Source organism: Pomacea canaliculata, linkage group LG1, assembly GCF_003073045.1.
Source record: "Pomacea canaliculata isolate SZHN2017 linkage group LG1, ASM307304v1, whole genome shotgun sequence".
NCBI lineage: Eukaryota > Metazoa > Mollusca > Gastropoda > Architaenioglossa > Ampullariidae > Pomacea > Pomacea canaliculata.
The window spans coordinates 16,561,117-16,572,930 of record NC_037590.1 but is presented as its reverse complement, the minus strand read 5'-3'; the positions used below and the strand labels follow the sequence as shown (position 1 = coordinate 16,572,930).

General features: G+C 40.9%; 2 protein-coding genes across 5 annotated transcripts; both read left to right on the top strand.

The window, feature by feature from the left end:
- The first annotated feature begins 270 nt into the window (after positions 1-270).
- LOC112576907 lies at positions 271-4,737 on the top strand. 4 transcript variants are annotated; one of them, XM_025259797.1, is made up of 4 exons: positions 271-807; positions 1,655-1,773; positions 2,319-2,414; positions 2,592-4,737. In XM_025259797.1, the coding sequence occupies exons 2-4, from the start codon at positions 1,725-1,727 to the stop codon at positions 4,721-4,723; spliced, it is 2,277 nt and encodes a 758-aa protein (XP_025115582.1). In that variant the 5' UTR covers positions 271-807; positions 1,655-1,724; the 3' UTR covers positions 4,724-4,737. The 4 variants fall into 4 exon arrangements, with proteins under 4 accessions (XP_025115582.1, XP_025115565.1, XP_025115573.1 ...); XM_025259780.1 differs by having other exon boundaries at positions 2,580-4,737; XM_025259788.1 differs by having other exon boundaries at positions 2,316-2,414.
- Positions 4,738-8,486, top strand: LOC112571451. Its single transcript, XM_025250467.1, has 5 exons — positions 4,738-5,319; positions 5,593-5,666; positions 6,234-6,303; positions 6,962-7,063; positions 7,259-8,486. Exons 1-5 carry the CDS (start codon positions 4,767-4,769, stop codon positions 7,465-7,467), a joined length of 1,008 nt encoding a protein of 335 aa, XP_025106252.1. The 5' UTR covers positions 4,738-4,766; the 3' UTR covers positions 7,468-8,486.
- The last annotated feature ends 3,328 nt before the right edge of the window (positions 8,487-11,814 follow it).

Sequence of the window (11,814 nt, the reverse complement as noted above, 5' to 3'; positions counted from 1 at the left end):
AACAGCATTCAGGGCTTTTAAATGTGCATGTCATACTCGGTGAAGCAGGTGAAGGACCACAAAAGCCTAATTTTTCTTTTTGTTGCCTTATTTTGTAATAACATGCTGCTTAGTAGTCGTCGGATGTCAAAAGTCATGGGGACAGTTGTAAAAAAAAAGTTTAAAAAGCTGATAATTTTCTTTGAAGACAAGAATCCGACTGTGCAACGCATTACAAGTAGAATGCATGATGCATGAACGTATTTTCTTTATTTTGGGTGGAGGTGGAAAGGTGAAGCTAGAGTAGGAGCAAAGGGTTTATGGTTGAAAATGTTTTTAATGGTATAAACTACACAAGCACCGACTTCTGTGAAGTTTGTATACACGTGGCAGTGTCAAAGTTCCATATAATTGCATCGTCAGCGTTTTCTCAATTTTTCTACCTGAGACTGCGTACAGCCAAACAGCGATTTCTGCGGACGTGAGCATATAAGTTTCGAGTAAAAACGGTCTACGTTCACTTCTCAGGGACACCCACAACCTTACCTGTGGCTGAACACTATTGGGAGAAGCCACCCATCGTCAACAGAAGCTGCAGGTGAAAAGGACAGGGTTAACGACTCATTCCAGCATATCTATGTCGACGTGAGAAGTACCGAAGACAGTGAAAAGACAGCTTTGTGGTGAAGATAGAGAGGAAAGAATACTGAGGGACACGGGTGGGTAGCCAAGAACGTCCTCCCCTGTTTGCTATGCTGACACCTCTCCGCTCCAGTGAAACTCACATTAACTCTGACCTCACAACCAAGTGGTTCCAAAATCTTGCAGGTAGGTCGAGAAACATTTCTTACATCTTGATGTAAAATCTTGGTAATTATACCAACGATATTATACCATTTTAAACAAATACCGAACATATGCTCTAACTTTGATTATCTGATAAATATGATAAAACCATAAAAAAGGAAAAAAATGACTAATAACAAGAGCAAGGAGTTTTAGAAGTTAGAACTCTGTGGAAAAAATGCCGAAATGCTGAAAAGACAAATAATAATTACTGTAAAAGAATTATTTTCCGTTTGAAACAGATGTAGTTAAACTAAGTGTCGGGCTGGACAGGTGCATAGAACTGACGATCGTTGTGTGACTCTGATCGTGGGAATATCCTTCTGACAGGAGAAAAAATGAAAAGAATTTTAATTTATGGAAGGTAGTAAGGCCCTGCGTCTATGAAGGATGGCGATAAGTTTGAAGTGCCATCACTTTTTTAAAACCCAAAATTCATGCGAGCCGTTGGGACAGTTAGGAACACCCGCTAATAAGGCGTAAACTCCTGTGATTAATAGTTACAGGATTTTCTTTATTCAGATTTGGTGGCGACGGGAGTTTTAATCTCGGTCTGAGCTCATCCCAGCCATTAAAGAAGGTCGTTTCGTAAATATTTAAAGTATTTATAAATCAGTATTATCTGTTATGTAAACATATTTATCAAACAGGTTTAGGGTATATTTTTGTATTTTCGTTCCTACCCTATTTATCAACAGCTCTTTTTCACTCCTCTTCTCGTTATTTTAAAAAAGAATGTTGCTTTTTCTTTCTTACAAGTCTCGGCGTTCAACGATGATTTTACAGTACACTGCACATTGAAGCAGGTAATTGCGTATTTCTGTGACAGGCGAGGGGTTCGGTGAAACACCTGAGGCATTTTGACTGCTTGTCTAACCACCAGCAGATACACACCAAACATGTCAAGTCCAGAATACGAATTTTATTCAAGTGTCGACGCTCAGTACGGTAAATGAGCACTGTTACCTACTCAAAATGTGTTAAAGCTAGAGCAAAACTCTTTTTGATGGTTGCATGGGACATGAGATTCAACAGGTGTGAATGGTTGGTTGGATGAGGTTAACGCCCTGCCGGCAACTAAGGCGGTTTCACTGCAAGAGAACGTTACATTGTTTAAAAGGGGTAAAAAACAAGACTTCAATGTTTTACAATAACACCACTAACATCAGAAATCAAAACAAGATAAAAGGATAATACAAAACGGGTAAGCAGTGTTAAAAAGGTTGTTGTTTTCTAAAAGGCCACCATCAAACCAGAAAATTAAAACAGAACCTATAAACCCCCAAAACTTTAAATCCTGTCTTAAAACTTCATCATCCTGAGCTACCAGTGGAATATGTCTAAAGAAAACTATTTATATCTTTAGAACGTTTATAGCAATTAAATTTAAAGCTTTTTCCACCAACATGGGATAGAGATAATTAGGCTATTATAACACGTTATTAGTTATTAAAATATGCTAAATTTGTTATATTGTTTTCTTTCATTAGCAGAGCTGATGGAGAGTAATATCATCCCTGAAGAAGAAACTGTATCTAAACCTTATGCCCTCAGGTTGAGACAGCTTAATGAACGATCCATATATGCAGGTATGTCAAGTTAGATTCTCAATCTTTTAGTGGATGATAGTGAAGTCAAGCTTTCACTTTATTACACCTCATAGTGCCTACAGCATGTCGTCTGACAATCTTCCACCTAAGGATAAAAAGTGTATTTAAGTTAAAAACCCATTAAAATATCACAAATGTATAAAGGTATTGTTTCAGACGATGACTCTGATGACATAAAACTCTCCAGTGGCGAAGAATACATACCAGATTCAGACGAAGATGATGAGGAACCACCGAAACCCAAGTCGTCTCAAGAAAAGCCGACACAAACTCGACAGCGTGTAAAAGTAAATAGAGGTACACGATATTGTAGCAACAGAAAAAGGTTTCATCTGCAGAATGTCTTTGATGCTGCAAGTGATGATGATTGCGATCCAGAATCTGAACAGGAAAAAGATTATCTTGGTCCACGAACGACAATGCCACCTAAGAAAAAGAAGCCAACGAGAGCTCAACAGTGTACAGAAGAAAATGGAGAAAGATGGTTTCATCTGCAGAAACATGATGTCTTTGACTTTTCAAGTGGCGATGACTGCAAACAGGAATCTGAAGAGGAGAATGGTGACGACGACGAGGAGGTTGGTCGACAAAATTCAATCTTTATGAAAGAAAAACCGAGAATATGTCGAGAAAAAAGAGAAACTAAGCACAACGATCTCCCGAGGAAAAAACTCCGTCTTCAGGATGAGAACACAGAAGAAACAGATTCGCTTGAGAACCAGACTTCGTTTCCGCCATACGGCACTCTCAACTACCCATCCGAGACCCAAACTGTAACTCAACACAAAATATCGCAGAAAGAAAAACAATCAGAAGAACAGAATACGACATATGAGCCTGTAGTTCAACACCAAGACTCGCAAGAAAAGCAGTCGGAGGGTGAGGACATCACACAGGACGCCGACTTTCCGCCTCACATTCGAGCTCCTTCGATAAACAACGAAGACAGCCACAGACAACAGTGTTGTCCATTCTGCCATGGACCATACAACAAACTTCCGAGCCAGTTCTACGATCCATCCGAGAAACAATCTGCAACTCAGCATCGAAACTGGCGAAAAGATAAACAGTTGGGAGCTCAGGACTCCACCTACAACCCTGTAACTCGTCCTCGAAATAACTCACAGATAGAAAATCAGTCGGAAGAGCAGGACACCATACACGATCCTGCTGTTTCGTCTAAAATCAGGGTTCTATCAACAAACAATGAAGATGGTCGCTCGTTTGACAAAAAGCAGTATTGCCCTTTCTGCCTGAAGTCATACTGTAAACTTCCACCGCACCTGGAGGCAATGCACTCGGAGGAAAGGGAAGTGGCTATTCTTCTTTCCTTGCCCAAACGACTGAAGCGTGAGCGAAAAATGCAGCTTCAGCGTCTTAGAAATCTTGGTAATTATAAGCACAATAACCAAGTGATAAGAGAACAACAGGGAGATTTTATAGTAGTATATAGACCGAGAGAAAACGTTTCGTATACAAACTACCTCCCGTGCGTGCATTGCCTTGGATTCTATGTTAGAACCGACCTCTACCGACACACACGAGAGTGCAAACTCAAACGCCAGAAAGCTGCGAGGTACAGTAGGGTCCAAGAAGCCGCCCGACTGCTCCTTGATGTCCCTTTCGAGGCATGCGAAGGTCTCCGGAGAGTCCTGTCCAAAATTTCTATGGACGGCATCTCAGTGATTGTCAAAGGGGACAGACTAATAATAAGCTATGGTCAGAAACTCTTCATGAGGTACGGCCACAACAAAGATCAACATGAACTTATCAGGCGAAGGCTTCGGGACCTTGCTCGACTTCTGCGCGGGTTGCGGAAGACTCACGGCAATGGCAAAATTCTGTCTGACTTCATGGCGCCCAAATATTTCAAAGCCATATGTAGCGAGATCAAGAACATCGCCAGCTTCGACGAGACTAGCAACACGTTTGGGGCGCCATCAGCTGCGGAAAGAATCGGACTGGCCGTGAAAGAAGCTGCGAGAATACTGCAATCGAAGGGTCTCCAAAACGGCGAGGACGAGTTATTCAAGCAAGTGTCTGGTCTCCTCACGTGCTTTGATAACGAGTGGAAGGACGAGGTTGGTGTCCACACGCGACGTACATACAAAGAACGACACAGAAATAAAATGCTCGTGTTGCCTGTCACAGCAGACGTGCAAAAATTAGCAAGGTACGTGGAGAAGGAAGGAAACGCGGCTTACCAAAATCTCATCAAGAACAAAGAAGATTCCAGCGCCTACCGAAAGCTGAGAGACTGCATTCTCGTCAGCCTCATGACCGTTTAATCGTCGCCGACAAGGAGAGGTTTCCAAAGTGAAACTAGGGGACATGAAATTTAGAAAATCTAAGCCCAACGCTGATATCGCTGCAGGGTTGACAAAATTCGAGACAGAGCTTCTGTCGAAACTTGTCCGCATAGAAATTCAGGGAAAGCGAGGACGAATCGTTCCCATCCTCTTGACCGCGACCCTTCAGAAATGGGTCACAACGCTGCTGGAATGCAGGAAAGATGTAGGAGTGATGGATACCAACTGCTATTTTTTTGCAAGAATTGGAACAGATACACATGTCCGTGGGTCCGATGTCCTAAGGGAGGCAGGGCACGCGAGTGGTGCTGCCCATCCTGACACCCTCACCACTACGCTTTTACGGAAGCACATCGCCACCACTTCTCAGATCCTCAACCTAAAACACAACGAACTCGACATACTGGCCAACTTTCTGGGCCACGACATCAACGTACATCGCAGATTTTACAGACTGCCAGACGAAACCCTGCAGCTCGCCAAAGTCTCCAAGCTTTTGATATCTATGGAATCCGGGGACATTGCAGCCTGCAAGGGAAAAAACTTGGACAATATTGATATCCAGGATAATGAAGGTATGAAACAGTTAAAAATAGCTTCTTTTACTGTAGTTGCGGCACTTTGCTCCACTGGGGATGAAAAGAAATAATAATAAGAAGAGTTGTAGTTTCACCAGAACCATTTGAGTCTCACAGCCCCTTAGCTATCATTATACATTTCCTGAAATGGTTTTCTGTCTCTGAGTAGTTGACAATAGATTAGAAAGATATTGCGGAAAAATGGAATAAAAAAAATTATATTGCTTCTTGTGTTATTAACTGACACCTACTGCACCTCTTCTGTCGTAGAAATCATCAACGATAACGATCTTCAACCCGGAGAAGTTGAAGATAAACGTGCAGGAATCAAACCGACTAGAATCGTGAGTATTTTCATTTACTATAGATCAGTAGATGAAGGTGTGAAAGTAACCCGATTTAGCAGATGCATATAAAATTTATTCTAAGTAAGCAAGTGTCAGTTTGTGATTGTTTACTGTGCGTTACTCAGTCCTTATCCACCATTCTCTTGTTTTTGACACTAGAAACAGAAACTTCTATGAGTGGCACAGCAGTCTCATGATCATTAATTGTATTTGAAGTAATATTATATATAAATGCTAATATTATGTTTTTCACAGTCCACACGAGAACTGTTACACTCAAGTGTGACATAAGTGCTCCCCACTCCCTTTAAATAAAGGAGCGTTTTATTTTAGCCGGGGAAAGGGATGAGGGAGCTATTAAGGCGAATAGAAGTCATTTACAGAGTACAAAGGAAGTGGTGGAAGAATCTAGTTCTGTGCACCAAAATATAATGCAATCTTGATGCAAGCTCCAAAAAGGGAAAGTTGCAGAGGAAAGTTTTCTTAGTTTTAATTTGTGACTCGATAAACAGTATTTGAAAAAAAAGCGATTTAAAATTTTGTTGGCCACCTTCTTGTCAACAGGGGGCTGAGGACGAGGATCTTCCATCTGAAGAAAACGAAGTTGAACGAGATGAGTTCAGACGAATGAAACGTAAGTGGACGTGTGGGGGTCGCTATAAAATCGGGAAAGATTCTGTATGACCTCCTTGTGTGTTGATGAGTCACGTGATAAAAGGTGGGTTTTTTTTTCCCAACGTTCGTTGCGGACCAGGCTTTGCAAGAAGAATTCCCCTTAAAGGCCAATAGGGATCAATAATCCTCGAGCGCGAAATTAGTAACGTCAAAGGTTGGAACCCAGAACTATTATTCACAAAAGACATTTAATTTTAGAAATGTGAAATGTAATTTTACACTTGGTTTCAACTTCATCTTCTTCAATGTCAGGGTGTTTGTTCCAAACGAACGAAGCTACTGAAACCCGTCATTCTTTATATTGTGTGTGATTGTCCCCAGTAATTCTTTGGAAAGTCCATTTTATTTCTTTCTGCAATACCTTTTCCCATCACACACACAAACACACACAAACACATACACACACATACATATACACACAAACACAAACACATACACACATATACACACACACATATACACGTACACGTACACATGCACATGCACATGCACGTACACATACACATACACATACACATACACATACACATACACATACACATACACATACACATACACGTATACATACACAAACAAATGCTCAAACACAAAGCACACACTCAAAACTGAAAAAAATCATATTGTCAAAGCGATATGTTTCTTTGGAATGCAGGAACATGGAAATGATGTGGGAGCACCTGACAATAAACGGCAAACCATGAGGGGCCCCCAGAGAACTGGTATGAATTTTAATTTTTTTTTTTCTGTCATCGCCATTGCTAGTGTCTTTTGGCCAAGTGCTATAAGAGTCATTGAATATCTCCTCACTTGAGGTCTGACAGTGGTACTTCGTTATTCCACATTTCACACATTGTCATGCTCTATCGAGCAATGCTGTATCGCTCTACACCTCCATGACTTTGTCGTTTCGACAGAAAGAAGAAGACGACAAAGAAAGTTCTGGACGAAAGAAGAAAAAGCCGCGATTGGGAGACATTTTTCGGAGTCGATTAAACTCAGAAATCTGCCAGGAAAGGCAGCGATTGAGGCGTGTCGGAGAAAGGAGCCAATATTGTACCATCGGCAGTGGAATAACATAAAGGACTTTGTCAGAAATGCCATTACTAGAACGAGTCAGGAATAAATGACGAATTTACCCCTATCATCGACGGCGACTGTGTTTTCTTTCTTTACTCCCGTAGATAACTACCACATTTCAATGTTTCTTGACTACAGATTCCACTATCACTATGTTTGTTCTGCTTCTCAGATTTAACTGTTAATTAGCTATTCAATTTTGTGCTTCTTTCACATTCGGAAAAAAGAGGATTGAGGGTAAATTCGTCAGTGAGTGTCACAATAGTTTAGATTGTGCCTACTCCACAAGAAGATCATTTATTGTTGTTATTTGTGCTGTGCTCTAGTGATCTCTACAGTTAGTTCATACATTAGCTTCATTGCTTTACATATTGTTCTTTGCTTGAATTTAGCTTTTATTCACTCTGCACAACGCTAGCATTTTAGTTTTTTCAATATATTTTAAAAAGTATACTTGCATATATATATATACATACACTAAAATCTATCTATTGCATTAATTGTATTTCCATTACCATTAGCTATGCATGTGAAGGAGGTCGTGGCGTTGCTTGGGTATATTTTATAACAACTCTAGTGTTGAATTGTTGTATATCTCTATGAATGTCGAGCTTGTGGTGCTTCCTTTATCAAAGCCCGTCACAAAAAAGAATGTATGTAACCGGGTACCACACCAAGCTTTACACGTAGCCCTAGGTTGTTTGTATTTGATACTACGTGCCACTGAAAAGCTTTGATGTATATAAGTCTCAATATTAGCCAGAAGCCTGTTAAAAACGCCTGTTACAAACTTTCAAATGCGTTTCTTCTGTCCATCTCACACACTGGATTAGATACTTTACCCCGACAAGAATGACGATTTCTTTTTACCATTTAAAAATCTTTATCTGCTATAATTAAGAGGTACAAATGGAAGAAGTTGGCTAATAAGTCTAGCTCTGCCATTTACCATTCGTCTACGAGTGATTACATGGGAGACTACCAAGCAATTTGTGTGAAACAAAAAAAGTAATCAAAACAGAGTTGCTTCCCTTACACTGCGGGAAAGGACCGCTGAAGCATGTTCGTGGGTTGCGTATACACTGTACGTGTATGTCTATATATATATGTTACGATTCACTGATTCTTTTAAGGATCTACATATTTTTATAATCCATAAATAAAGTATGACAAATATTCGTCTTTCAGTACGATGCTTTCGTTGTGTGCAACCATACGTGTACTCCACAGCTGAGCGCACGTTTTGAAGAACACATCTTGTAAAGACATTTTTTAAAAACTATAAGTTCAGTAAACCTAACTCCTACCCCACCTGCAAGTGGCATAGCTACTCCTGAAGCCTACCTGCCAAGGGGAAAGGTCACTTTTGTAATGAGATTACCTAGAATAAAAAGGAAAATATATATTTAAACCAAGTGAGTCTCACAGTAACGTTCTCCTACGTGGAGTTCTCTAGCCACTATGCTATGGTTCCTCCGACCTCACACAAACGGTTTGTCTGAACTAATTTTATCTTCTTCTATAAGTGACACCGTAAAATGACTCACAAATCAATATTTTATATTTATATGTATGTTACCAAGTCTATCAGACTGAGCAATGTTCAAGGGAGATTTTAAAACAAACCCAGATTCGCAAGAACCCTCCATTTAAAAAAAATCTGGTTTGTGCGAGTGTCATTTTAATTTACTATAGCGCAGATTGGAAGTTTTTTTTCAGCGGCTGCCATGAGAAACGAGGAGAAAGGCTTGGCTAGAGACCTCAGGGAGTCGCTTGCTTCTGGGATACACACAATGATTCAGATTAGTATTTTAATCTTATCGATGAGATCAAAACACACTTTCTTTGCCTGTACTGGAGCTTGTGAATGAGTGAATGGACGGCTGCAAGCAGCGATCCAATTTCTATCACGATGAATCACTTCTATGGGAGTAAACAGAAATACAATGCCGGCCATTGTCCTCATTGTGATGCCGATAAGCGCGTGCCTCGCAGGTACAACATACCTTTGTATCTTTCAGCTTTTCATAAGGTATCCACACATTAGTGGGCCTTGCAAGAACTCAGCAGCTCATTTGGATAATCACTGATAAAGATTGACCACAATCTAGAATAAATAAGCTTCTTCGTCTTGTGTGTGTTCACGCCAAATGTCAACAGACGAGAAATCTTACTTGACTAGTGACACGTGACACGTGCAACTATTCGCTTTAATTTTTATTTATTATTATTATTATTATTTTTTATATATATCCTGCACCAATACACGTATACACTAACAGTGTCAGTCCTGTTGCTGAGGTCACCTCACCTGTTACATCATGTCAGACGTGACGTATATGGTTTACCTGTCCCATCCTTGTATGGGTGGAGAGCTGAGCATGACCTGGGGTGCGCAAAGCTCGATGTTTGCCCAACTTGTTTATCCCCCTACTGACATGGTGGACGACCAGTGTGTAGTTTGATATCGATCTTACGAGAGGCAACAACGACAAACTTCAAGTGGGGGAGATGAAGGGGTAGCAGAAAACATTCAGTATACTTTATTAGTAGGAAATGTCGATGTTTAAAAAATGTGCTGGCGAACGCAGATAAATGGACAGACCTGACCATGTTAGAACTGTTCTTTGGAGTTCATCAAAGGCCTCTGGTTAACTTTGCCCGATGTCTAACCCCTCCACATTCTTCCTGTCTCGTAACAACCAGTGTGAGTCTAGCAGCATGTGACACGTAGTACAGATCAGGGAATAAACTAAACTTTATAGGGACTGTTGATTATTCAGTCCAGCTAAGACTATTGTGTGTCCTTTGTACTTTGTGTTGTGGTGTACATGTTCATGTTTATGTTTATGTAAAGGTACACATGATATCTATCCAGAAAAAGTGTGTGGGAATAAAGTGATATATAAATGCGTATTACAGCTGTAACTGTCTTTAGGGAAACCAGTCACATCGAATATTGTAGTCCTGAAAGTGTCCGATCCAAGCCGACTAGGCAACCACAGCTGAAACAGTGCTCACTTTCATGATTATTCAGCGAACCAATGTGGTCAGATGGAAATAACGAGCCCAAAGGAGAGCTAAAAATAAAACTGAACTGGGTATCAAAGCGCATTGACCTTTGCGACCAGAAACTAGAAGATAGCTGGGTGCATCCACTGGAAAGGGAAACGATATCCATATCAGAGAGGATGGAATTCGGGAAGTGGAATGTCGATGACAGCTGATCAAGGTCACCTGCAACCAGATTTCATTTTAAAACGAAACCTGTACACAAGCAACCTCCACTGCGATGACATCAACTGTGAAAAGGACAAGAAAAACTCCCTCCACAAACATTTAGATAAGGAGACGATTTTAAGTTTCGATTAGGGCAGATGTGAGTAAGGGTAGCTTTTTCTCTCTTCAGACAAACATTTTCTTCCCATTACCTTCCATTGCACTTTCTCCCTTCTTCCTGTCTCCGTCAATCCCATCGACTACCTACCCTTCCTGCTTCCTGCTGACCTAGTTTCTTGACCTGGTCAGGACGAAGTGTGCCCGACTCCCTACGACCGCGCAATGTTTATTTTGCGACTCTTCTCGAGTCTAGCATGGATTGTTCTCTGCTTTCTTCCCACAGTCATGACATTTTAATTTCTACCGCATTCACGTCTGCATCACCAGTCGATCTGTGGCTTTTGATGTCTGTCGTCGCTTCAATACAAGGTTCATAATGCACTTGCAGAAGCGTTGATAATGCCCTTCCCGCAGGGGCCAGATCATCTTCCGACATTTATGGACATCTTTGAGTGCAAAGAAGCAAGGTTCGGGCAGACTAGCCCAGGATGTTTTCTGAGTGACGTTGCACGTCCTAAGTGCAGGATGCAATTTTCGATTCCACCCGAAGTCTGATTCACGGTCGTGCACTGGTGTAGGAGTCGCAAGAAGTGAGAAATAATTAAACAAAGGAAGGGTTAAAAACTTGATTTATAAGCACCAGTCCAAGGACCTACATTTCCTCCTCGCCCTACCCCTCCAAAAGCACCCCTTCCTTTCTGTCTCTTCTCATTAGCAATCAAATTAATCTTATTTATTCCGTTGATATTTGTTTTTTTTTTTTAATTCGTGGCGCTTAGCAACAAACGCCAGAAGCCGATCGTCAAGAAAAATGTTTATTTCGTAGCTACAGGTGTCTTAAAAGAACAAAATGTCGAATATTTTTCATACTTCTCGTTTAAGCAATGCCCGACCCTCTTCATCCATTCCCTGACCCACCCAAAAAAAAAAAGCCTTTGATACTCTCTGACTCACACCTTAAAATAGACAGAAGAACAGAACTTTATTCCGTATGAGGACGTCCTCATGCCAGGCGATGCAGATGCAGGTAACTCGAGTGTCCTCCCTTTGATGG